The following is a 26,593-nucleotide window of genomic DNA, read 5'->3' on the forward strand; positions in this document are numbered from 1 at the left end:
GGGGCGGGGGACTGGGTGTAAGCAATATGGACAACGACTGTGGACAACGACTGTGGACAATTGCCGGAAGATCAAGATGCAAGTGAGAGATGGCGGTCGGAGATGGAAGACGACGCCTGTGGAAGCAGCTGACCCATAAGGCTGAGCTGGAGTTACCCGTAGTACCACGAGTGACTCCGGATTTACCGTGGTAGGCAAAGTACCAGTACAATCCCGTTGTGGAAGTGATGAACCTTCAGACACGCTCGGGTGAGGGGAAGGCCGTAATGCGGCACCCGTACTGTGTTGGTCTACCTTTTCCTGTAAAGTCCACCTCAGTTACTGCAGATACATTCGCAGTAAACGTCCCATTAGGTACTTGTCTGCCGACTAGTCTGATGTGATTCACCAATCTTAAATCGCCGCTTGATTCCAGCGTACTTGATATATCTCGTTGATCCGATCAGGTCAGGTCGGTATGCACCCAGCGCATAACCTTACATACTCCACGCATATGAATGGAGAGTGATGAATAAACCCCGGCTCCATCCACCGACACTACGGGGGATAACTGTGACCTTGACCTATGAGATCAGATTCCAACATGACTCGACTTCGAATTGGCAATCGCTCAAACAGTACCTCACTGGCGAGTTCATCGCGCAACCGTGGTGCCGTCATTCCGTCATGTCCTGGATTGTTTCCAATTTTCGATGATCATCCAGGGATCCATTTCGGCCCCACCCACCCCGCCGCTTTCGGCTCATCCGGAAGACCCAAACGCCGCCGACCGGTCCACACCGCCTACTTAACTTTCCATCTTCGTTCAACTGATGCGATACGGCAGTCGGTGGACGCTGGACAAACTCACGGTAACTGGCGACAGGTCAAGAGACCGAGTACGCATGTGATGGAAGAGGTGTCAAGCATGACCAAGACCTACGAGATGACGCCGGTACCAGCGATCTGAGTTCCCACCATCCTTGACCACAGACTGTGGACAGTGGTTACTACTCAACAAAATGTGTAGACGCAGTGACTCCATTCTCTCCTGCTCTCGGAATGCTCCGAGTCAACAACATACCTATCTGACTTCTAGAATCCGACCTGGTGGGCAATGTGCCCGCGTAAGCCTCGCATGATTGCATAGCCTCTTCGAGCTGAGACCTACGCGGCTGCCTAAATATGGATGTCTGAAAATTCGACGAATGCAGTAAATCAATACCTCTGCGCAGCTGGCTGACTTTGCGTGAGACGGGTAAAAAAAATAGTATTCAGTGCGTCGTCTCGCATGCGCCGAATAAGCATTCGTGCTTTTTTGGAATGCCAACCAGACAATGAATATGACTAGTCATCGAAAACAGGCAGAAGAAGTCAAGCTCTCGCGTCCGGGGACTTCGGGCAATACACCAATCGCCGGGTCCGGCTGGAAGCTTGACTGGTCAGTAATAGAGATGCCTAATCGCGTGTCTACTGAAGATCTAGGTGCCTGGAGTATGCATAATCGCATGTACATATGTAATGTTTGTTTTTCCATCGATCTGCGGACTAAACAGCTAAGCCAATCTTTTTCATTGAAACCTGCACGGGCTTGAATTTGGCTCTCTCCGAGATGCATACACCGTGGTCTGGACCTCTGTCAGCCTTGGGTGTACAAATCACTATGTACCATGGTCATTTTGGAAATAATTTTTGCTTGTTTGAGCTTACTTGGAAGTTCTATCGCGTTGTATGAGATGCTAGTCTTACAGAGCTCTCAGCATTAATTGTTATCCATTCGGGCAGAAATGGTAAGTGGCTAGGTAGATTGTACAGGCACCTCCTCTCCAAAGTTGCTCCTCTATATTCAATGATCCATCTACACTAAACCGTACCCCCGGGTGCGCCGGGTCTGGCTGACCCCACGCGTCTGCATCCTACCGCCACATTCACCGCCTCAAACTGCCAATCACTCTCTCTTCAATCTTATCTTATCGTGCGACACTTGGAATCACTCAATTTGCTATCAAATACGAAAAAAAAAACATACACACGCGCACGCATTCCGAACATAAAGCGCGAGATGGACCCTCCCATCGAGTCAGATGAGGATGAATGGGAGTACGAGTATCATGAAACTGAGACCGAGGTAATTCAGCACAGTGAAATATACAAACCTCCTCTTGTTGCAATGCAGTTCCTCAAATTGATTCCCATTACTATCGCATAGTCGTTCTACCTGAACTTGGACCTCTCATCAGTCCACGGACCTATCCGCCCACCGCGACGACGCCAACCACAGGACGACATAAGCGCACTTGGTAACAATAATAACGCCAATCAACTGGGTCACCTCGGGGAAGATACCTTGACGCCTGTTGATCCCAGCGACAATGCCGCAGACCAGCCCCCCACCAACGGATCCTACACGACTGAACCAGAGGCTCTGGCCAGCGAACGAATCCAGATCCTCGGTCTCCACACGAGCAACCCGATCATCTCATATTGCAATCAACTCTTCAGCTGTACCTGGGCCGACCAAATCGGCACGGAACTCATCTTTGCGCACCCAGATGCCCACACCAACTTGGACAATACGGACCACCAGTCCCTGCCATCCCTCATGCAGGGCCCATCCTTTGAGCTACTCGCCGCCAATAGCGTGAAGATTCTCGGCCAAAAGGCCAACATAACCTCGAGCAGCAACCCCGGAGTACCGGGCGATGTGCAACCGGCGGGAGCTCGGGATAATCTGGCGACTGCTGTCCCCGCGGACGATGCTCAGGCACTATCAATGTCTACCAATTTGCCACGACGCGGCCTGCAAACTTCTCACCAGGCAAACTTCCTGGCGCGGTTGCAGGCAATTAAGACCCAAAGGGGCGAGACGGACACTGTGCGGACAACTTTCAGTACCAAGCGCACCGTGACCGTTGCGGACAGGCTAGGCGCGTGGGCCAGAACAGAAGCTCAACTTGCAGAAATTCATGCCTTGAATGACCGAGCCCATAAGGGAGATACTGCGGCCATTGCAGCTCTAGAACAGATGATGCGTGATATCATACAGCAGCAGCATCAACAGCAGTCGGAACCGCAGCTACAGAGCTCGCAGCAGCAGGACTTGGAACAACCAGAGCCGCAGGACACCATGCCCATTGATCCGCAGCTGATGTGAACCAGCAGAATGGAAGGTATCTACCAATCAAGCATTGAGCTGCAAGCAGAAGATGGTCTATCCGATCAAGGTGTTTCAAAAACATCGGCGATATCGCCTACATTGCCGCACGGTTTGCTGTACTGAACGGACCCTTCAAGGGTGTATCGATGATGCAGGCTGCTCCAAACGTCTGCACTCATCATACTCAACGTTCATCTTTCATGGTATCTTGACTTTCGACTGTGGCCTGTAGGATTCCGAAAATTGGATCACCAGTCACGTGGGTACGTCCCGCCAAGTCATGAATCGTGAATCACAAGCTTCTTCAATAATCAAGCGCCGTCGCAGCCTAGCGAGTGCTACTTGCGCCTTCATCTTCTTCTCCTACGACTTCTCTTCAGCAGACGACAGCAATTGGGGCTCAGCTTTGCACGCAAGTCTGCCGAGTGAGAGGCTTTGCAATCCCCTCCATTCTACTCTGTCTTCCGCCGCTGCATGTTCGGCTTTTACCAATCTCTCCATGAGGCAACTTGCCTTGGAGAACAGCACCCTCTTGATCTGACGTGGGCCACCGATTGCATCAGCGCCATGCTATCATCGCCGTCTTTTCGTTCGGCTTAAAGTCGGCCCTGGAACCGTGACGGAGATCCACTGGTTCGCAAACTACAGTATCATCATATGATAAATCATTGCTGGCGCTTCCGTCTCAACCAAAGTTCGCGCCGGACCCCACACAGCTCCGATCCGTACTACCCTGGATGTCGCTGGCTTGTATAGTTCTTAAGTTTTTGTTTTCCATCGGCTTCAAAGCTAGACAGCATGGTGGGGAAAACGCAGTGCTAATCGGATTGTGTTGGTTTTTCCCCCCAAACCAGCTCTGGCTTGATGGAAACGAGAGCATGTAAATCGTGAAATCAACTCAACAATTTAATATATTGATCAAGGAGAATTTTCATAGATTCGAGAAGAACCTTTTGGTACTTACGTCCTTGAGCCTCGCTGCTCCTATTACTATCTTGATCCTAGCAGATGCCTACGTAATTCCAAGCTTGATGCTCTCCCTGTCGGGAGTTGAAGCGGACTTATGTACATAAATGGTCACTTGCTCACGTGTGTCATTTGAAAAAAAAAAAAAAAAAACAGAAAAAACCTAGAAATCTTCATCCCAGCCCTTTTACATATATTCACATGCCAGAAAAACGCTGAGTATAGTAATTTGTTCCATCCACAAACTCCACATCCTGATGAAAAAGGAGTAGGTTGGGACGTAAAGAATCACTATGACGTCGGTTTTCTTGTCCCGAGACCCGAAAGCTTGGGTTCGAGCATCCTGCGCCCCACATGCACATCTATAGGACCAAGTACCTCAGTAGTGTTGATGTTGTAAGATAGCAGGGCAACGTCTTTTTTTTTCGAAAGAATCAAACGGGACTCTCTAATTGTTCTCGGCTAGGAAAATTTCTCAATACTCTAGATAGAACAAAGTATATATTACAAGGCAGCTCTACCAACCTTTAATGCCATATCATGATTCAATCAAGTTGGTTGGAGCAGACTCCAGACACGCGAACAGACAGCAACACTACTGTTTAACATTGAGATAATAGCAGCACTTAAACTCAGGACTAGGTAGCTAGCACTCACTGGGCTCAAGTGGCTGTTGACGAGTAGACTGGATCCAAGGAATTCTACCTATCTCAATAAGAATTTTAATAAATTTTCACCAGAGTTCATACTCTAGTCCGTTTGTCCGTGGTTACTTGCAACAAGAACGTATATGTTTCGACAGATTGTCAACGGATGTCTTGTCCCGTCCAGGCTCTGAAAATCTATTGGAAGATGGGTCGTACATCAACATTCGAGGTTATTGATTCACCGAGGTCTCGGATTGGGAACTGATTCTTTGGAGCATCGTAGGGGTTGAAATCTGGACGGGACAGGACGGGACTTAAGAAAGGGTAGGTAGTAATCTGGGAGTATCCGTATTCCGGGAATGAAAGGAAGATTTGAATGCTAAGGTAAGGGCGAGTGGTTTTGGGAGCACTTCGGATTATCATTTCTATGGGGTAGGTATTCCACCTGAATCCTATATGGATGAGGTCAATATGTGGATATCGATAATATGGATAGGGAATGAAATGGAACCCTACCTGATACCTCCTCAGAGATTCAATTACCGCAGACAGTGAAAGAGTCCAACCCAATTGTCAAAATAGAATAAAATAAGTATATATTGATTCCTTTCATCGTAATCTACCGCTCAACGCCTTCCAATGTCACCCCTCACTAGAGGTAGTTCCTGCTATTGTACAAATCTTCCTCCGTGACGAGGGCACCGGCCGTTTTTAGACACAAGATCAAGCTGACCGATGCGAAGAAGAAGAGAAAAAAAATAAAGGGAAGGGAAAGGAATGAAAAAACAACACAAAAAAAAGAGGACCCGAAAGAAAAAGGTTGTTGACAACCCCGCAACGCCAGCATACCCGCTCAGTTGAATTCAAGGCCGAAACCACCCAAGAGCCTGCCTACTTAAAGACGGGAAGACCAAAAAAAAGTCGCGGTGCCAAGGATGAGTGAGAGTGAGTTCATGTTTTGATTTTGCCGATCCTGAGAGACAAGGACACCATAATCAAGACCCGATGTGAATGAAAAAGCCGGGGTGGAATGGACGGGAAATGATCGAATGGAGAAGAAAAAGAGAATTGCGATCCTTTATTCCAGAGTCGCAGCACCAGGTGCGATAGATCATCTCGCAGTGCGGTGAGCCTACGTCAGAGGAAGATGGAAAGAGAGAGAGAAGAAAGGGATTTTGTAGAAGGCTCTGCTGCGGCAGAGCCTTCTAATCCAGGCTCAGACGAGAGATCTCATCAAACTTGGTGGTACATTGCCCGCCATTACTATCAATGGCAAAGCTGACCGGCGATGGAGGCGGAGCAGGTGGCATCCCGTCGATGAAATGGGAAGAAGTCTTGGTGGTCTTGTGGTGATCCTGGGAAGACACCGAGGTCCGGAACGACGTGGTCATGACGCGGGAGATGTCTTGGGAGAAAGCGGCGAGTGACTCGGCCGTGGTGGGTGGAACAATCGAATGGGACTGAGTCGACATTGTGAGGATGGTGGCACTTGGTGCGAGGTGGTTGGAGAACAGACTGATTGTATTGTTGACGGGAGTTTTGACAAGGCAAGAGTGATTAGACTGGCGTGAGAGTTTTGTTTGAAAAAACACTTGTCTTGGGGTTGTCGGGCGATTTTTTTTTGGAAGATATCAGATTGTCCTGGACCGGTGGAGCGTAGTCAAGAGGACCTCGGCACGTTTGGTGAGCAGGTGCAGTGAATTGCGTTTTCCGACGGCGCGGCTAGTAATCAAACTCCGGGCTTCGGTGCGGCCTCTTCCGGTGGGACAATCACAGTACTGATTCGAGCGTCTGAGGAATAGAGTTAGTTTTTTAAAGTTTGACAGGACGAGAGTCAAAATGAGCAGGTCAAGTTGGGAGAAAAGCAGAGAGATGAGCACAGTCTTCCGAACCCGCCCGAGGATCCGAGAGACGTCTCGGGCGTTGGGAAGATTGTGGCAAGGAAAGTATGATGTAACGGGGATCATCATGAACACTTGGATGACTGCAACTAAACGCGATACTCACTTTGAAGGCGAGAAATGTGCGAATGGCCGAATGATTGCGAGAGGCGGTCAAGAGAAGTGAGGCGAACTGGGCTAGGAATCGTACTTGTATGATGATGAGGATGAAGATGCGGCAACACAACCAGAGCACAGTGGGAAGAAAAGCAGCGTGAACGGTGAGACTTGGCGTTGCGTGAGACCTGAGGATCAAATGTCTGCGAGGGAAAATCGACGAAGTAGGTGTTCTTTAAAGTGTTTTTGCAAGCGTCACGATTGCACTGTTTTGTTCCCTGGGGAAGTTGGGAACTGTTGAATCCGGGAGGAAGTCCGGGGAAATACCACAATTCCATGTTGAACCGCCGAAAAGGGCGTCCGGTACGGTCACCACCTTGTATGGAAACCATACAGAAGTCATGGTGAGGGCACGCTTCTACGAGACAGATACGTCCAATCAAGGAACATGGAGTCATCTCCCGGCCACAGAGCTCGAATGACCCTGAGGTCATCGATGGGAAGATGATCAACATGATCAATCATGAGCACATCGTCAACATGTGTCTCTGCTTGTACAGGGATCTCTGTAACTGTACAGTAATATGGTAGTACATTCATACCGTTACATCCCCGTCTCAAGACTCCTTCGATCGGGGAAGCGCCAAAAGAATTTCCGGGTGGAGTCCCCCCAACGTAAGCCTCCCCCGCCGGGCTGCATCCTGACTCTGCGACTGGGGCTCTGGGGTAAACGAGAACCCAGTAAAGGTTTGATTTGGACTTTGTGGATGATCAATTATCACCGACTACGATGGACAGTGTGTGGTTGCTATTGCTGTTGTTGTTTGCAATCGAGGACCAAGCCTCATTGCCGAGCCTATCGAGCATCGTTGATCCCACCGCATTCAACTTTTTTTCAAAAAGCACCCACGAAATGAGCAAACCTCTTCACCAGGCTCAAGTCACTGCCGTGGTGAGCAAACACCAACAAACTCTCTTCTAGTCTACACTCTACAATCCCTCGTGTCGCGTAGTCACCTCAAACAGTACTTTTGATCAAAGTCAATCAGAAATTCATACATCCCAACCCGATGGGGAAAAGAAGCCCCAAAAGGCTGCCCGACCCTTTCTTGCGCAAGAACTGAAATCCTGTCTGTTTCCAATCACCTCCTGGCTTGGACGATCGTCTTACCCTGTACACACAACAACCGCCTCATTTTTTCTTCCCTTTTACTTCTCGTTCTCGCCACCCCCCAGGGCAAGGTTGAAAAAAAAGGGGGGGGCGCCCCTCCCAGACTCCAATAATCGAGCGATAGCAAATTCCGACACAGCAAGGCAGCGTATTCAGCAAGGTCAACGCATGATGCCTCGGTGCTAGACTTTTCAGTGATCCCAACCATCGATCCGATCTTCCAGGACCAAAGCACTCGAATGTAAGATCCTTGATCGACCAGGTGTGCAATGTTCAAGAGCCGGTCAGCTAGAGTCCATGCATAGACGAGGATCGCGGATTAAGTCAAGGCGACTGGTCTATTTCCACCAATATGATTGATATGAACAGACTGCTTATGTAGTCTCCGAGGCGTGCGGGCTGCATTTCAATCATGATGTCGATGGCTTACCCGCTGGAAATTCAGTGGTAATTTGACCGTACGCCCAAGTGTTTCACATTGCTTACATTGGACTACAGATTGTGTATTACACAATGTGTAGAGACTAGAGCTCGGAGGCCATTGTGAAAATAGGGGAGTAAAGACCTCTAAGAGGGAACTGCCTTGAAAAATAAAGAACATGAATAGTACACAGGTCATTATCTACCGTCCATCTCCCCCCTCCCCCCCCAAAAGATAGAATGCTCAAGGCAAAATGTCGTTCAGAATGATTATTGAGATTCACTGTATCCGTACAACTTAACCCACTGTTGGACTTGGCTACTTGATTCATTCGACTCTCCACTCAATTATTTGAACCCTGGGGAAGACTCCAACAGGAAACACAAACACACCTCCGAAATCAGAAATCAGGGGGTGGATCCCGGCGAGAGTGAGGCAGACTCCTGTCCTCCAGAAACCACGCCGCACTAGTCCACGACCAGCGTTAGCGTGTCTCTGTGGCTTCAGCCTTTACAGGGGCCAGGCCCACCGTGCCAGGGGGAGAGAAGGAAATAGAGAAGCTTCTCATCTTCTAGCGCCCCCGGGGAAGTCGGCTAGAACCACGGGGAAGTTAGGATTGGCTTGTTACTCCAGGTATTCAATACATAATACGGTCAGTACGGTATGCTTGGTGATGCTGAAACTATCTCCAAATCCGGGGCAAATTGCGGCCTGGGGGCTCGCTCGCTACAGTACAAGGAGAGGGTTACAGTACATGTACTGTAGGAGTGGATGTTACAATGTTCCATTCCTCCCGCTTATACCCTGTTCACGTTCACGGACTTACTCTGGTCAGGTCAGTCTAAAAGTGTCTAGACCCCGGACAGAGTGATACCAGTGTCGTTCAGTGGCCTGCTATCCTGTATCCACAATTTTGATCTGAAGATCGGCCAGTCATCAGGTATACAGCTGGGCGCGTTCTCCGAATGTTCAGGCTATACGCGACTGGATCTGATTTCAGTCTGCGCACTGGCACAGAGAGGTAGGAACCGGTGATAGCCTGCACGGCACCGCGCGGGATGTTTAGGCTGTTTTACGCTTCCCGTTTACTCGACCTCGAATGACAAGTCTAGGGTCCCTAAAAGGGAATCGAAGCCTTAATACACACAGTACCGACTCTACTGAGTGGTGAGCACTGTGCCAGGCTCGCCGTATTGAAATGCACGCAAGAGACTGGGCCCCTTGTGTATAGAAAATCAAAATCACAATAATGATTCCTCCTATAGTATAGTACATACATCTTCTTCCCACGTGTCTGGTCTCCTTTCTTTTCCTTTCTGTTTTTTTTAAAGAAAAACTCGACAACTCACAAACACACTTTCAGCCTTACTTGCTTGTAAGAGGTTCTCACACCCTCGGGCACCTCTTTCTTTGCTTTTTGACACACGCACATGCCTGTGTGTAACAGACATGTATGATCCCGCTCTGTACAAGACCCTGGTCTCGGAACATTCCCTTCGCGGCTCTGGAAGGAAATAAATCCTTCTAGCGACCTGCCAAAAAGGGGAAGCACGGCTCACTTGAAGCGGACAATGATCATTAAGACTCCCCTCGGGCATTCAGTCCCCTGCCGCTTTGTCTGCGGGTCCAGGGACGGCAATCGTTGAGAATTTGAACTGGGTTTGCAAAAAATGTAGAGATGAAGCTCTGTCTTGAATGGATATGTTGTAGGCTGCCAGGACAGTATTCACCTTGGTAGACTTGAGGATATTGACCCGTGACCACTGTTTGAAAGTGTATTTATTCTTCTTATTCTTCCTGACGAGGCTTATACGTGGCCCCTCAACAAGCACTGCACTTGTTCTCTGTGCTCTCGATCAAAGAGAGGCTTGAGAATGACTAGGCGAGCTGTGAATCTGAAAGCTCTTCATTTTTATTGTCATTGTTCTTTTAACAAGCCAAGACTTTTCGAAAGTCCTCTACCAGGTACTCGGGAACCAGAATAAATGCTGCAAGTTCTTCACCAAACACCACATTTTGAGCGAATCAACACTGAAAATAACACGCGAAGCTTCTGGTCCTTGAACCTACCTCGGCCAAGTACTGTGGAGTGGATTCAATTTCAGTCTCGAGAGACGCACGCGTAATGGGTTGCCTTTAATCTAATTGGGCGAATTATGGATCGTAACTGTCTTTGAGACAGCGATCTGGATTGAAGAACTACACTTTGAAGTTCATCGAAGATAAATCGAGACTATATTACTAGGTCCTTGTATCATACCTATGATGAAAGGGATAACAATTCTTTTTGTATCTAAATCTGAACAAATGTAAGTCCATCACATACGACCATAGGGTGTGGAGAACAGGGCTTCCCGTCCGCTCAGCCGTACTTAAGCCACACGCCGGTCAGTTAGTAGTATGGTGGGTGACCACATGCGAATCCTGACTGTTGTATGTTTTTGATTTTTGTCTACTCTCGGTATAATTCCGAAGAGACTAAGGTCCAAAACAAGGTCATAGGAGGGAACTTATATAGAATTAAACCTTACCACAGGTACTTCTAGTCGCTATTTTAACTTACCTAGTCCGATACCTCGAAAGGTATATAGAGCCTAGAAGGCCTCAACCACGCACATACGACCATAGGGTGTGGAAAATAGGGCTTCCCGTCCGCTCAGCCGTACTCAAGCCACACGCCGGCCAGTTAGTAGTATGGTGGGTGACCACATGCGAATCCTGGCTGTTGTATGTTTTTGAAAATTTTAAGCGTTTCTCTTGCTAATTATTTGCAAATTGTTCCCTTTGCCGAATGCGGTAAATTAATTACGGACACAGAGTGAGTGTGTATCCCCCGTGGTGTCTTGTTTCCTCTCTTCTCTATTGTACAGCACAATTGCGTGCCATTTGATGCAACCTGATCTCCATTACTCAACGATGCACGTCAGAGTCACAAGAGGATTGAGGAAGGTATGGACTTGGGTAAGTTTCATGCTCTTTCTTTCAATTTTCACAATCAGATAGCGTGTTCTTCTTGAAGACTAAATTCAACTTATTCTGGCAGAGCGAGAGCTTTCTTCTCAAACACCTTCCGCTCTGCAAGTACGATCAAGCTCGATCATTTGATAACTAGGCAGTTGATATTCTATTGCTGCCTTGTGATACAACCAGTGTGGAGTTTCTGAGGAGAGAGGAAGGAAGAGAGGAAAGAAGGTGATTACAGGGGTGGGGTGTAAGCTCGAAAGTGACCCTCAGTTCTCTGCTCAGAGACTGGAGTGTTTATTGAAAAGAGCAAAGATCACTTCAGTTTTTTAGGTCCTCAACTCACGATATAAGAAATCCACTGCTACACTTGTTAATCTTGAAGACGCTCCGATTTTTTTACATCACGGATCTTGGGAACGGGTCAGAATTTGACCAGATGGATTCATTATATCAACTCCCTTCACTCTATCGCATGTATGAAATTGATCTATGCGCTTGAGAATTCTGCCAAAAGATCCACACAATAGTGCAGCTGAATACACCTGGCAACTTCATTCCACTGCGGAGGCAGGTATGCTCGTTGTTATTTCTCCCGCCCCCTCGAACGTGATTCCGAAGCAAACTTGAATACTTTCAAATGAGTCACTCTGTGACGGTATAAACGGCATCTGCCCGAGAAAGATGATTTTAGTGCACTTCCAGAGGGATATGGCTGTTCGAATCTGATAGTCCTGCTTCATAAACTATCTAGGTATATCCATCCTGATCCATGTACCCCTCTGTCGTAGCTATCCATCCGGCAAAGAACGCCAATGCTATCTCAAGGCGGATGTTGAAAAATTAAAGCTTGAGACTGGATGAAGGTCATATCATAGTTTCATGACGCATTTCTCGCACGGGGGATTCCGCGGCCTAGGCTCCAGAAAATTGTTGTATTAGAAGGCTTTTGGTTAGTGATTAGCTACTTGTTACCCTGTACTATTTAGTATCAGTTTGGTTTGTGATTTCATCACAGCTGTAGAGTCTTGGGAAAGGAAAGTGATACCAGACTCGCGACATAATACATATTTCCAGGGTAATCGTTGATCTTTGTCATCGAGAATAAAGACATAAGCAAGGTAGATTACTGTAGTTCACAGGGGTGATTGACCTTATATCTGATTATATGTCACCGTGAGACCACTAGAATAATCCAAAAAAAAAAATCCCAAGAATCTGATATGCATCTATCTACACAATACGCTATTTCGTGGCAATAAAAGATATATGAGCTCTCTCATACCTGATTTCTCTCGAGTTCCCCCGAGTCACCTTGTAAATGCTGTCAAGCGCCGGCATGATCTCACTATGCAGCTAGCCGTATAGCCAGAAATGACGAGTGTACATAATTCCCAAGGAAGATTTATCACAACTCAGATAATGAAACTAGACGCAGGACCGACAAGTATTTCACCATTATACCATGCCATCTGTCCGTCGACTCTTTGCAGCTTATACTGTAAAGGGAGATCTTCCTTCATCAAAATAAGCGATGTGGAAATCGGGCCAAGGAAGCCTTTGATACCTCTTGTGAGTCATGTATTCTCCAGGATCTAGGCTATCTTCATCGAAGACTCAGACGGAAGGAGTTCTGAGATGGGAGCACTTCCCGTCTGCATGTTATTATGTGCCCCTAGGCTTGCCATCTATCTCTACTGTCCCTTTCTCTGAAATTTCATATGCGACATTTGGTAACATCCGAGGCATTATGAATCTGACTTGGATGATCATTGCTAAAATTTTTAGACGAGCTGGATGAGAATGCTCCTATTTTCTTTGGACCAGGTAAGGTATAAATCTAGTTTTCAACATTTGATCTCCATTTTCACTTCTCATCATGAGGTCCTCGTTCGACAAATATTGGATTCATCTTAGATTTCTTCTCAACTGATTGATTGTCGGTCAACTCTATAAGATGTCTGCTTTTTTACGTTGCGTTTTCAAAGGTGGAAATGAGATTATAGGAGCTCGCTGGAGTTGATATACCCTTTTGAACTAGATTCGGAAAAGTCATCCAGACCAAGCCTCATAGATGTCAATGATCGAGATGCAGTTTATGGGGTCTAAAAACCCATATGTACCAAGGTTAATCAGTTCTTCTCGAATCCTGGTCGATGAATATCGCATTGATTTGAGGCTGCACCTCGATTTATCAGTACACCTGACTATTGCTAGCCCTGTCCAATAAGTACATACGGCAGTATGTGCACTGACAAGTAGTAAAGTACACATGACCAGGGTTGATGCTCCACAACCAAACGCCACTGACTCTCGGCATCGGCACTTGAAAACTGGTCTCTGTGAGCGTGAGCGATCGGCTTGCGACGGACTACCCGCTCTGAAACGTGGTCTCGTGGCAGCAGTGGTCTAGACCTATCAAATCAAAACGGGATTAGTTTGCCGGTTAGAAATCTGACAATTAGATCGATGCTGTGATTAATCGTATAGATGTCTCTGTTTCTATTAAGACACGCGAGGACTCATGCTGATTGTATCTATGATTTTTTTTTAAAATGCAGGGTCGTGTTCGAGTTGCGCGTGATATTGTGCTGCCACGTATATTATCATGCTTGTGGAACTGTGAGGTATGATGTTAGAGGTGACTTGAGAAGCCAGGTTTGGCAATGGAATAACGGATGACAATATGCTATGACCGCTGGTTTTGATGCTATAGTGGCCGATATCTGTTTGTGAACGCAAGTTACCAATCTTATACACGTATCCAACAGAGTCTGGTGATGAAATGATACGAGACTAGTGGCCTATTACATTGAGCCACGACCTCAAAGCAAAAACCTAGCAGACTGCCGCCTCTTGTTCCCATGAGATGGAAGAGATGATTACCGAGGTGCTTATCTTATGCCTGTTATTTTCGTTTTGTATCCCCTGTAATACCTGGGAGACTCAACGTGCCGAATGCGGCTCTTCTGAGGAGTGCAATACTCACCTAGCCCTGGGAAAATTGCAAATCTGGAGCGCTGTCAGGTGAAGATGTCCATGGTATGAACACTGACCAGCTAAAGTAGATAGTGGAGCATCGTTGCAATTTAGGAGGTACTTGTGGACTGACATATATAGGGCAGGTTGCATAGATGCCTCTGAATGGTAGACAGCACGGTAAATAGACTGACCAAACAGGAAAACTTTCTATGGTTACCTTGGAAGGGACTTGCGCTTCAACAGTCAGCGTGACAATGGGAATGATCACATGGGAAATAAACCGGTTCTATTTTCAGATTAGAATCGAACCCGTCTATTTTATTGTGATTGATTTGTATTGGATAAGTCATGGTTCATTAATGCTGACACGCTACTGAAACACACCAGAATCGCATCACTTGGATGCTACTAGCAGGAGTATGCATGGACGAGTGGCGGAATCCTCGGGCTGAATCGAATCTGGAGCGGCAACCCCCAGAAACACCTCAGGCCAACCGGACTGGATCAAACTTTGATCCGTCATTCTGGCCAACCAGCCACGGTTCCTCTCGCAACGTGGGCTACTCTCGAGGACTCGAGGCTGCGTAGCAGTAGAGAGAGAGAGAGAGAGAGAGAGAGGCAAACGAAGTCCAAGGCAGATCACATATTATCTGAAACTCGTGCATTCGACTTTGGGGGGATTCAATGATCCTTCCTCTTGGGCTTCGTCGCTACTCTCCGGATGATCATCCAAGTACGCAGTCCGTTTATTATCATTCTCCTCTCGTGATCCCTCCGCTTCCCCATGCAGCCGCAGTCTCACACTTTTCCCTTCTCCAGACTTTTTCTGTCTCGGTTTCTCCAACCGGGCCCGAACCCAAATTACCTCATCTCACGCCGAGTCCGGCCGCATCTTCCAATCGCACACCCGCCGAGGCTGCCCCACCGCGTCCACCCGCCCCGCGCAGAACCAGATTTCTGTTGGGGAGCGGACTGGGATCGTGGTGTTGGATTCGAAGTTCTGCGGGTGACTTTGGCCATGTCTGGGGGGGGGAGGAGTGAGGCACTGGAAAGGTATGAGGGTGGTCTCTCTCTTGTCGTGCCTGGTGATTCGCTTGCGCCAAGGTGAAAATGTGGGCTGAATCAGGGCTGGGCACTTGGGCGTGGAATTCAATACATGCTGCACTATATTATATGCCATGTGGCACATGGGATTCGAAAAAGACGAGATGGGAGGAATGCCTCGTGCAAAGTCATTGATCGCTTTTTTGATGGACTTGCAGATGGGGGGAAATAGGAGGAGGAGGAGGTTTGAAGTATCATGTTGGTGTGTTATGCTTGTTGCAGTATAGAGGTAGTTGCAAAGCGGCTCACTACTCTTCACACTGAAAAAACACATCTCAAGTACGTAGTCCGGCAAAAGTATGCCTACGTATGCTGAAAAGACCGTCCTCAGGGCTGGAGTGTAGTAGTAAGTATAAGGACTCTACTACTATCAGTGGTCTACGTAAGGCATACTACCTACTCCAGCGAGACAAGTTCCCAAAACAGCATCATCCTGGAAAATTTCCATCATTCCATCATTTTACCCCGCAATAACCGGCCGATCCAGGTACCGACGTGCGGCGACCGTCGGTTTGCCAAAGTGGGCGAACCCTCTCATCATCCTCGTGATCGTCACGTGTGTCTGGTTGGAACCGCCCTCCGGTTCGAAGCCCGGCCCGGGAACTCTGGGGACGAAGGGAGGCAAAAACAAAAAAAAAACTCTGAAAAAGTCATACCAAAAAAAAAAGCAAACGTTCTCCCACAAAAAGCGCGCAAATCACTGCGTAATAGCCGGGGCTATTACATTATGGTTATCCTAATCGAGTCATCTTATAGGATTTTTTTTTCCCTTTTTGTCGTCTCATTCTTCTGTATGCTTCCAAGATCAGGCTCGCTCAACTGCAGTCCAGTAGAGATTCAGCAACTCTCATCTGGCTTGGAAGTGTTTTGTCATTGTTGATGATGATGAAAAGAAAAAAAAAATGCTTTTTTCTTCCCTCCGCTCCTCCAATCTGATGACGGTCCGAATCGTGATGGAGGAACGTAGTTACGTACTGTAGGGGAGAATTGCCCCATGCCGTGTTTTGCCCGCATTCGACGCTTTGGTCGCTCGGCGCTGTCCTGGGCTCCAGGTTCCTCCACACCTATCAATTTCAATTAGGTACATACATGATCAGGTACTACCCCAGGATCACCTCCCGTTGAGAGATGATGGGCGAAAATCCCCCGGACGGAAGGAAAAATGGGGATGGACGGGGATGGTCGATACGGTCAGAGATTCATTGGTGAAGGTGGGGGTGGGGGAAAGTTTCTGTTTTGCATCATGGAAGGTGTTTTGAGTATGGGGTCGCTATTGATTGAAATAGTCATTTATGTAGGATCGGGGATGGGATGGGGATGGGATGGGATGGACTCGGTATGAGTGTACTAGGTAGCAATTGGTGAATGTCTTGGTGGTTTCAAGATTACGGCATCAGGATTGGGTACTCGGCCCAATCCTGGAACTGGTATAGAATCTAGGCTGTTGTGATTTATTGCATGGAGAGGGACGGGACGCGATCCATCAGGATCTACATCCATATAGATGGATCCCGTGTGGATGGACGGGAGTATCATCAAAGTGTACAGTCATGGAACCAACTCAACTCCTCCAGGCAGTAAAACATTTGAGCAATGGCTGATTCAAACTGATTGTGGTAATACTAGAACACAGACTCTCCTACACATCAGATCCCTCCTGAAAATGCCGCGCCTGCAATGTGAGGTGCATCGCACACCCCCCCCCCCCCCAGAATCGAACCGAACCATTCAAGAAAGTGGACGGGAACGAATTGCAATTCCTCGGCAATCCGACCATCGTAGAAGGTCCTCAGCTCCTCCAGCCAACTCCGTAGGGACTCCGATCGTTGATCCCCTTGCGACTGCCTTCCCCGGGCGCCATGACACATCGCATTCCACGATGGGTGGACGATCATCTCATTTTCGGACCACTCTATCGAATCAATCGTCAGCGTGACTTTTTTTTTGCCATGCTCCCGTTACCCTTTGCTTTCCCCACTTTTCTTTTTTTCTTCCTTTTTTTTTTCTTGCTGTCTGATTGCACCGTGGACATGCGCGATTAAATGGTTCGTGCTGTAGTATGATGATATGCGGGAAAGGGTGTAGGCCTAGAATTTCATACGGGGGGTGTCTATGTGGATTGCGTTATTCAGGTGGATGGTTTGGTGATACATGAGATTCTGGCGTAGGCGTGTCTAGGTAGTCGCAAGGGCTGTACAGTAGGTGTCTCACAAAATGGATATAGCTCGTCCATATTTCATACTCCAGGCTCACTGCTAGTGCGAGTGAGTTCAATAATAGACCGGATCGGGGAATCTACCAGTCAGTAGGGGAATAATGTAGATATCAAATGGAACATTGAAATCGATGCATTCTGGGGACAAACACGCCGTACCTGACCGCGGAATGCTGCACGGTTCACGCTCAGGTGACCTGGTTCAGATGGCCCACGTTTGGATCGAGTTGATATCCCTTCACAGGCCCCCCCAGATCTCGTGACTTCCCAGAGAGAGATCCGGTGCTCTGCGGCGTATTCTAGGGCTTCGTACTAACAATAGTCCCGTCGACTCGTTTCGAACTCGTTGTGATCCACGTTTCTGCTAGATATGTGTTTGCCCCCCCTTGACGGCAATATGGGCCCCTGGATTTGTTTCTTACAGAGTTCCGCCGGCGCGAGCTTGAGACATCGCTCTGGAGGCGGTCTCCGCAATGCTTGGGTCTTGTGACTTGAACTCCTGATCAACTCGAGGTGAGCTGAGGGAGTGAACGCCGCTTCCGTTGATGCACGCTCTGAGTACCGGGGTCCGCTATTGATTTTGACATGCCAGCGATGATGGTCCTCCGGTACCGATGGTGTGATGGAAGGTTGTGGTTGCTTCGTCCATTGGAAAGGGGGGTCATTGGAATATCTGGGGTAGTGTTCATACCGAAGAGAAGAAAAAGTCCATTGATTTTTCTCTACTGAGGTCGTTTCCATAGCTACTACTGAGTACCGTGTTGATCCACTATCGAGAGCGGGAGCGCGATAGGTCCCCAACATTACGATTCCTCTTGCTCACAAAACTAGAGCCTTGAGAACATGATGTGAAGCAAGTGGCTCAGATTTACTTTTCAACACTTCTCAATCCTGATCCAAATTCATACGAGGCAATTGTTTTTGCTCAGAAGACAATTGAATAATCGAATATACGTGCCCATGAGTTTCCATCTTTTTTCGGATTTGAATTTTCCAAAAATTTCTTTTATCAGTCCGCATGACGCAGCGGGATTTTCTGGACCTACTCTCTCTCTCTCTCTCTCTCTCTCTCTCTTTCTGCTCCTTCTCTTTCGACGACTCTCGACGTTCATCCTTCGGTCCAATCCAGGGGGGCCACTGGCTGGAGGGACGTACCAATCAGCGAGTCGCCGACCGCCGGGGCCCTGTCGCGCCGGTTGGGACTCGCAGGCTTCTCCAGGCGGTGTCTTCTTCTTAGTCACGTTCTGGAGTCCCGACCCCGCCAGCGCCGAGTTCTTTTTTAGAACGCTGGGCGCAGGGGGGACCCGTGGAAATGAGCGTGGACGCAGTGGAGCCGTGGAACCCTTTTGCGGATCAAGGGCCCTCTCAGACCCGTTGGTCACGATGGAGTCACGCAGTCGGAGAATCGGAGCAGGACAGGGCTGGGCCTTGGGACGAGGGACTGGGGCAGGAGGAGGGGGGGGGAGACACATCGTGGCGGGGGAAGTCCGCCTAGCATCGGCTATGACTCTGGTTTCCCTTGTGGTGTGCCTGTTGGTAAAGAGACAAGACTGCACCGTGTGTAGTAGATTTGGAAGAGAGTCAAACAACTAAGAAAAAAAATACCCAGAAAAAAACAAATAATTGGGGGGTCGACGACTCCGGGAAGTAGCAAGTATGAGTGAATTATGCATCATGGGACCTGAAGCCAAAGCGGCCGTCAAGGGAAGAAATGGGCTCAATCATGACCCTCATTGAGGGATAAAAGTGAAGAAAACCAAGAATCATCAAAAAATCAAAATCATGGTTTTTATTATTCAATAGATATTCGATGAAATCATGGCGCAATGCAGAGGTACGAATATCGGAGTTCCAAGGCCATGGGGAACAAAAAGAGGCAAAAGAGGAAAGAAAGAAAAAAAAAATCAAATTAATATTAATGAGAAATATCAACAGACGCTGGCGACGACATTGGTATTTAAAGTGCCTGGTGGTTCCCCGGATTTTGATTTTGCCCAATCTTTAATTTCAAAAATTTTTTTCGATTCGAGTTTGAATTCTCAGAATCGTGATCGCAGATTATCTTGATACTCTTCGACGACAGTCGATGGCGACGGTGAGTCCCAATGTTTTTTGCCCCCTCCATTGTTCGATCAGTCTATCTTTGCCCACAATATCCAGTCTGTTACTGTTGGTTGTCTGCCTTTTCTCCGTCGCTGCATTACCTCCGACCAAATCTCCCTCGAGGATGGAAGAATCGGCCATTGCTTCCAAAGAAGCGGTGGAAACGAGTCCATTGATCTTGACTCTCCTATCGGAGCTTGGCCTTATCTGTGATAATCTCTCTCCCCCTTGCTTGTTATCAGTCCTGGTCGTGACCGCAATGCCCATCAAGCAAGCGCCGTTATCTTCCTGTGGTGGCGGCCGCGATAACAGCAGCCTTATCGCTGCAATCGTCGCAATCGCCGCCTTCGGTACGCTGCCGGTCGTGTTGCGGTGGGCGGTTGCAACTGCCCCGGTGCTAAGCGCGCGCGGATTGGCTTCAATTGTGTACCCCTCGGATGTTTCCTGTTTTGCTCTATCCACTTGTCTTGATCGTCTCGCATGCTGGTTCTTTGCTTTTCTGTGACACCACTTTTTTTTCCTTTTCTGCTCTCTCCCTCCTTCTCTCCCAAATCGAGCCCCACGTACGTCAAAGGATCGCTGCTAGCGGGGCTAACATTCGTTTTCTTGGATTTACCAGCATCTTTCCCTCTCTTCTCGTGTTTAGAGTCTCCGACTTGCTTCTTCGATACCGTCTCCTCGTTTCTTCTCCTCCCCCCCCCCATTCCTCATCCACATCATGTCGTCTCCTGCACTCCCCGCCACTCCCTCGGAGATGATGAACGGCAACGGCGCGGCGCTGCCTTCTCGACCCGCAGCCGGCCTCAACAGCCGCGAAGGCAGTTCGGGTCCCGGTACTCCCATCGGGTTCCAGCGATTCCCTCACAACAAGCATCTCGACCATGTTGTCAACGGAGTGCCGCGACAACCGTCGCCGCAGCCGACGCACTTGGGCATCCCCGGCACTCCTGGGACCCCGCATCGAGTGCTCTCCGAGGAAGATCCAGGCTACATTGCCGAGACCTTTGAGGGCAAGCAGAAGCAGATGGAACAAGGTAAGACCCGAAAAGGAGAGACAGAGAGAGTGAGAGAGGCCTCCAAAGAATGGTGGATCCTCTTTTCTTCCTACTGCGGGAAGCTACTGGAACTGGAATTGAGAAAGTCTGCGTCACTAACTGATTTCTCCTCGCGGTTGTAGTGATGGATCAATTGGAGGAAAAGGGCTTCTTCCCGAGTGATTTCGTCATGTCCGAGACCACATGGTTCTACAACATGCTGGGCATCGACGACACCTACTTCCAGACCGAGTCCGTCGAGAACATCGTCACCCAGATCCTCTCCTTGTACGCCGCCAAGGTGGCCGCCTACGCGCGTGATGACAAGCAGCTGGAGATTCGTCTCGACAAGGAAGCCGAGGACCACGCCGTGTACATCGACACCAGTAGGCCTGGTGTCTCGACAGTCAATGGCCCCCGCTACGAGCAGCGCATCGATGAAAAGTACATCAATACCTCCAAGGGCGCCGATAGCTACCGAGTGGAAACCTTCCGATCCCCCACCACTCTCCCTGGTGATGATGGCCAGCAGCTGCGCTGCTACTTCGTGTACAAGTGTCAATTCGCCAACCCCAATCCGGACCCCAATGAGACCAACATTGAGATCATCGGTGAGAAGCGCTTTTTGCAAAAGGCCACTCCCAACACCAAGGCCATCTACCAGGAGATCATCAGTACCGCGGTCGGCCGTCACGGTCCCGTCATCGAGATGTTCGAGATCGAGGGCAGCCGAGAGAAGCGTCTGGTGATCGCGTACCGCCAGGGCTCCGCGATGGGACTGTTCAGCGCCCTCTCGGATCTGTACCACTACTACCGCCTGACCAGCTCTCGCAAGTACTTGGAGAACTTCTCCAACGGTATCACCGTCATCTCTCTGTACCTGCGCCCCTCCGCCTCCCCCGAGTCGGCCAAGTTCCCTCCCATTGAGGCGTCTATCCACCAGATCATGAAGGAGGCGTCTCTGCTGTACTGTATCCCCCAGAACCGCTTCCAGCACCACTTTGCCACTGGTCGCCTCAGTTTGCAGGAGACCATTTACGCCCACTGCGCCTGGGTGTTTGTGCAGCAATTCCTGAACCGTCTCGGTTCCGAGTATACGTCCCTCTTGGCGCTGCTGGACTCGAACAACAGCGTCCACGCGGAACTGCTGTCCAAGATCAAGAAGCGTCTGCGTACCGAGACTTTCACCGCGGATTACATCTTCGAGATCATCAACAGCTACCCCGAATTGATCCACAAGCTCTACCTGGGCTTTGCCAACACCCACTACGTTCAGACCACCGAGACGGGGGATGATTTCTTGCCCACGCTGAGCTACCTCCGCCTGCAGGTGGACGAGGTTCTGGATGACAAGAAGCTCAAGCAGCTGATCCGCAACACCGCCGCCAACGAGCACGACGAGATGGTGATGAATTCCTTCCGGGTCTTCAACAACTCCGTCCTGAAGACCAATTTCTTCACCCCGACCAAGGTCGCTCTCAGCTTCCGCCTCAAGCCGGACTTCCTCCCCGAGCATGAGTACCCGCAGCCGCTCTACGGCATGTTCCTCGTGATCAGCTCCGAGTTCCGCGGTTTCCACCTGCGCTTCCGGGATATTGCCCGTGGCGGTATTCGCATTGTCAAGTCTCGCAACAAGGAGGCGTACAGCATCAACGCGCGGTCGCTCTTTGACGAGAACTACAACCTCGCCAACACCCAACAGCGGAAGAACAAGGATATCCCCGAAGGTGGTGCCAAGGGTGTCATTCTGCTCGATGTTAACCACCAGGACAAGGCGCGGGTCGCCTTTGAGAAGTACATTGACTCGATTATGGACCTCCTCTTGCCTCCCGTCAGCCCCGGTATCAAGGACCCCATCGTGGACTTGCACGGCAAGGACGAGATTCTCTTCATGGGTCCCGACGAGAACACCGCCGAGCTGGTCGACTGGGCGACTGAGCATGCTCGTGCCCGTGGGGCTCCCTGGTGGAAGTCCTTTTTCACCGGCAAGAGCCCCAAGCTTGGGGGTATCCCGCACGATACCTACGGCATGACCACGCTGTCTGTGCGTCAGTACGTGCTGGGCATCTACCGCAAGCTGGGCATCGATCCTTCCACCATGCGCAAGCTGCAGACGGGAGGTCCCGACGGCGATCTTGGATCCAACGAGATCCTGCTCTCCAACGAAAAGTACGTCGGCATCGTGGACGGCTCGGGTGTCCTGGTTGACCCCAATGGGCTTGACCACGCGGAGTTGATCCGCCTGGCCAAGAAGCGTGTCATGATTTCCGAGTTTGACCTGAGCAAGCTGTCTCCCGCCGGCTACCGGGTGCTGGTGGATGAGAAGAACATCAAGCTGCCTTCTGGTGAGGTGGTGCACAACGGCATGGTCTTCCGCAACACGTTCCATCTGCGCCATGCTGAGGGGGAGCAATTCGACGTTTTTGTCCCATGCGGTGGCCGTCCCGAGTCTATTGACCTGTCAACCGTTGGCAAGCTCATCCAGGAAAACAAGACCACCATCCCCTACATTGTGGAAGGTGCCAACCTTTTCATCACTCAGGACAGTAAGCTGCGTCTGGAGAAGGCTGGCTGCGTCCTGTTCAAGGACGCCTCTGCCAACAAGGGCGGTGTGACGTCTTCCTCGCTCGAGGTGCTTGCCTCGCTGTCCTTCAACGATGAAGAATTTGTGCAGAACATGTGTGTTCGCGAGGACGGGACTGTTCCCGAGTTCTACCAGGCCTATGTCAAGCAGGTCCAGGAGATCATCAAGGAGAACGCCGAACTGGAGTTTGAGGCCATCTGGCGCGAGCATGAGCAGACAGGTGTGCTGCGCAGTGTTCTGAGCGACCGCCTCAGTGTGGCCATCACCAAGCTGGATGAGGAGTTGCAGCAGACAGCCCTATGGGATAATATCGTCCTTCGCCGGTCCGTGCTCAGCGATGCTCTCCCCAACTTGCTGCTGAAGAAGATTGGCCTGGACTTGATTTTGGAGCGTGTAAGTGGTTCTTTCCCGACTTTGTGAACTTTCGTTGCTTTATCCCGGAACCTCCTTTTTTTTACTGACGCGATGGATTTTGTGTCTTTTTTTAGGTCCCCGAAAACTATCTCCGTGCCATCTTCGGTAGCCACTTGGCCAGTCGGTTCGTCTACAAATACGGCAACCAGCCCAGCCACTTTTCTTTCTTCGACTTGTAGGTTGTCCCCTTGGTTCACGTTCCCGCCAGAAGGCCAAGCCAGACGAGACCAGACCAGACGCTGACTTTTGGAAAATAGCATGACCGGGCGTATTGCCCAGATTCAGTCTTCTTAGACAGCATTAGAGGACTTGCATCCCTTCTGTTCATGTCTCCTGTTGCTTTTTTTTTGGCCCTCCCAGTGATCTCGTGAAGCTGGACCTTGCATTTGTTTTTTGACTGCCTCTTTTGATTATTTGCACACATCGCCATGGGCTTTCCCCTCACCACTCCATATCATATCATACCCCCAACCCTTCACTAGGGGGAGAGCTTGACGCTCTCTTCCCCGTCTTTTTAATCAGTTTCCCCCGTCACGATTGTATGGCTTAGAAAAAGTTGCTTTTTGGTTTTTTGTGTCGTGATTGTTTGCAATGACACTCTAGCTGTGATGGAATGAAAATTCTACATTTGTGAGCTGAGTTCCTAGCGTATTCCATGAGGAATAAGGTTGTTATTTCTCTTTGAAATATACCTTGAATGAAACATACTAGGCTCTGTGAGATGATTATCTACCAGAGCTCCATGTTGCTACTTAACCTTGATTTGATCTTGGTCAATTGAGTAACCTCAATGATCGAAATATTTCCCTGCACGTAATTTCAACCACATCTTTGACAGTGAGATAGGGCTGATCTTCACAACAAAAAATACGTCACCAAGCTTTTGTCCTTCGTATCAAGCCCATACTAATCTCATGCGCCGACTAATCTTGATTCAATATGGATGGTGGTATGATTTGATTAAGACATCAAATGCTCGCTGCCATGTTTCTCAACACACTGACTGCTTCTCTCATATTCTCATTCATCTCGTTTCCCATTTGTTTCTTTTTGCGCACACAGTTTTTATCGAGAAGCAATGTGGCATTTTGCAATGCTAAGTGATGTCTCCACGTCGAGCTGTTCCTGGCGAAATGTCACTTGCCTTGCTTTTTGGGACTATTATTGTGCAACAAAGAGGATTTAGGTTAAGGAGGATATACTCGGAAATCTTCCCAAGTCGATCACCAATCTTATTTGGCCATTCACACTTGTACCCCGGCAACGCTTCTAACATAGGCATACCCGTAGGCCAAATAATTATCTCTAATGAAGACTACAGACGTGTGCTTCTGGTAAGTAAATCTTTTCGCCAAGTCCCATTTTGGTTATCCATTTCAGTGATACGTAAACAACCTGAGTCCCATCAGAATGCTCAACTTTAATCAGCATGGACATAGGCTATTGTCTGGAAAAGCAATCGAAACACGCGAAGATTCTCCCTCAGCGATAGGAAAAGGTACAGTGAGGCTCTCATCTGAGTAACAGTGTCTCATATGAAGACGAGGATATTTTGCAAGCCGCTGCCAGCATTCTTGGAGAATCATTCACCACATATCTTCCACCTATCTAGAAGGCGAGTTCCCACTGGTCTTTTCGCATTTGGTCGTCGAGAAGCAATGGAGGAAGCGCTCGAGTCTAGTCGACAAGTTCAATTGGGTCATGATGGACGCCGAATGTAAATCGATAAGCTGAATTGATCACTGGAACTGTCATTTTGGTCTCTGCCTTCCACTGAATGAGGTTTTGAGAGAACCAAGATTGCACAGTGGTTGAGGTGACGCTCGTAATGCCGTGCCTTGAAAGATATTGCTCCAGAAAGTGAACCGCGTCGACTTAGTCGTAGGGCTGCACGGTACTATTTCCATGGCCAGACAGCCGATCTGTCTTTGCGCAGAACAAGTATTCCCAGGGAGCGGCCAACGCAGTAAGACCCAAGGCTTGAAAGACAATGGTGTGCTGGCCAATAGCCTCCGCCATAAGAACTCGTCGTATATGAGCAGGAATGAACAGGACTGTACGATTGTTGAGCCATTCAGATCCGAGCTCCTGATTGTTCTTCAATGCTGACTTCGCTACTTTTGAAAGGCACTTGACTTCCGCAGCTGTAAGACTGTCGTTGAAAAAGTAAACATCATGTGTGTGAGTACGACTCTGCAGCAGCAATGTGTTGATGGCACCCCCAACGATAATGAGAGTGATGTTTTGCTTCTTTGATGCCAGATAGTCTGCGACATTTTGGAGCGCATCTGTGAGATTTTTGCGGGTGAGGGTAGGGGGTGAGATGGTTTGGTCCCGAGGAGCGGCCAAGTCCCTGAGAGTGCGAGTGCTGTGGCGTCGACGTAGTGTGGAAATTGACTGACCCATGAAATTGACTGACCCATTGTGCTCGAAGTTAAGATTCCCGTTATGCCAAATTCTAACTGAACAGGTTTATGTTGATCAGAGAACGTCTGCTTGCTTGTTCACACGACTCAATTTAGCAGGCGCTGGATCTATTCAAGGAAAGAGGCACTTGGCCGAGGCCAACGTCTCTTCAACCCCCAATTGACAGTACTACTTGAGCCACGATAATCATGTCGATGCGCATAATACAAGACTTGAAACCCATGCATATAATTCTGCCTAAGAATCGTTTGCTCTGTATTGAAAAGATATCGATAGCGAGACAGTGAAGATCAAGAAAGAGTTTTGGCTCCCGGCGATTTTACCTGTTGCAACACATAGTATTTGATTTCCCGGTTCACCCACTTGATATTTTACCGTCATTAAAAAGACCTAGACCCTAAAGTCAGAGAAGAGACTTTTTTTCGGTCCAT

The 26,593-nt window shown here is 48.9% G+C and overlaps 8 protein-coding genes and 2 non-coding genes across 10 annotated transcripts; 6 read left to right on the plus strand and 4 right to left on the minus strand.

Annotated features, from left to right (window-relative positions):
* Positions 1-583: 583 nt before the first annotated feature.
* POX_h09509 (uncharacterized protein) lies at positions 584-949 on the plus strand (the record flags this gene model as incomplete). Its single annotated transcript, XM_050118262.1, has 1 exon — positions 584-949. The coding sequence occupies one exon, from the start codon at positions 584-586 to the stop codon at positions 947-949; it is 366 nt and encodes a 121-aa protein (XP_049965049.1).
* Positions 950-2,041: 1,092 nt separating this feature from the next.
* Positions 2,042-3,133, plus strand: POX_h09510 (uncharacterized protein; the record flags this gene model as incomplete). The annotated part of the gene is made up of 2 exons (XM_050118263.1): positions 2,042-2,107; positions 2,189-3,133. The coding sequence occupies 2 exons, from the start codon at positions 2,042-2,044 to the stop codon at positions 3,131-3,133; spliced, it is 1,011 nt and encodes a 336-aa protein (XP_049965050.1).
* A 2,821-nt stretch (positions 3,134-5,954) lies between these two features.
* Positions 5,955-6,221, minus strand: POX_h09511 (uncharacterized protein; the record flags this gene model as incomplete). The annotated part of the gene is made up of 1 exon (XM_050118264.1): positions 5,955-6,221. One exon carries the CDS (start codon positions 6,219-6,221, stop codon positions 5,955-5,957), a length of 267 nt encoding a protein of 88 aa, XP_049965051.1.
* Positions 6,222-6,478: 257 nt separating this feature from the next.
* Positions 6,479-7,138, minus strand: POX_h09512 (uncharacterized protein; the record flags this gene model as incomplete). Its single annotated transcript, XM_050118265.1, has 2 exons — positions 6,479-6,540; positions 6,757-7,138. The coding sequence occupies 2 exons, from the start codon at positions 7,136-7,138 to the stop codon at positions 6,479-6,481; spliced, it is 444 nt and encodes a 147-aa protein (XP_049965052.1).
* Positions 7,139-10,660: 3,522 nt separating this feature from the next.
* Positions 10,661-10,775, plus strand: POX_rRNA030. The gene has a single exon (XR_007588121.1). It is a non-coding gene; the product is annotated as a 5S ribosomal RNA (ribosomal RNA).
* Positions 10,776-10,954: 179 nt separating this feature from the next.
* Positions 10,955-11,070, plus strand: POX_rRNA031. The gene has a single exon (XR_007588122.1). It is a non-coding gene; the product is annotated as a 5S ribosomal RNA (ribosomal RNA).
* A 3,262-nt stretch (positions 11,071-14,332) lies between these two features.
* POX_h09513 (uncharacterized protein) lies at positions 14,333-14,869 on the plus strand (the record flags this gene model as incomplete). The annotated part of the gene is made up of 2 exons (XM_050118266.1): positions 14,333-14,341; positions 14,669-14,869. 2 exons carry the CDS (start codon positions 14,333-14,335, stop codon positions 14,867-14,869), a joined length of 210 nt encoding a protein of 69 aa, XP_049965053.1.
* Positions 14,870-17,912: 3,043 nt separating this feature from the next.
* Positions 17,913-18,404, minus strand: POX_h09514 (uncharacterized protein; the record flags this gene model as incomplete). Its single annotated transcript, XM_050118267.1, has 1 exon — positions 17,913-18,404. One exon carries the CDS (start codon positions 18,402-18,404, stop codon positions 17,913-17,915), a length of 492 nt encoding a protein of 163 aa, XP_049965054.1.
* A 2,017-nt stretch (positions 18,405-20,421) lies between these two features.
* Positions 20,422-24,029, plus strand: POX_h09515 (NAD-specific glutamate dehydrogenase; the record flags this gene model as incomplete). Its single annotated transcript, XM_050118268.1, has 4 exons — positions 20,422-20,737; positions 20,881-23,714; positions 23,810-23,910; positions 23,993-24,029. The coding sequence occupies 4 exons, from the start codon at positions 20,422-20,424 to the stop codon at positions 24,027-24,029; spliced, it is 3,288 nt and encodes a 1,095-aa protein (XP_049965055.1).
* Positions 24,030-25,610: 1,581 nt separating this feature from the next.
* Positions 25,611-26,141, minus strand: POX_h09516 (uncharacterized protein; the record flags this gene model as incomplete). The annotated part of the gene is made up of 1 exon (XM_050118269.1): positions 25,611-26,141. One exon carries the CDS (start codon positions 26,139-26,141, stop codon positions 25,611-25,613), a length of 531 nt encoding a protein of 176 aa, XP_049965056.1.
* Between the last annotated feature and the right edge of the window lie 452 nt (positions 26,142-26,593).

The sequence above is a fragment of the Penicillium oxalicum genome, chromosome VIII (genome assembly GCF_001723175.1).
Source record: "Penicillium oxalicum strain HP7-1 chromosome VIII, whole genome shotgun sequence".
NCBI classification, from domain to species: Eukaryota; Fungi; Ascomycota; class Eurotiomycetes; order Eurotiales; family Aspergillaceae; genus Penicillium; species Penicillium oxalicum.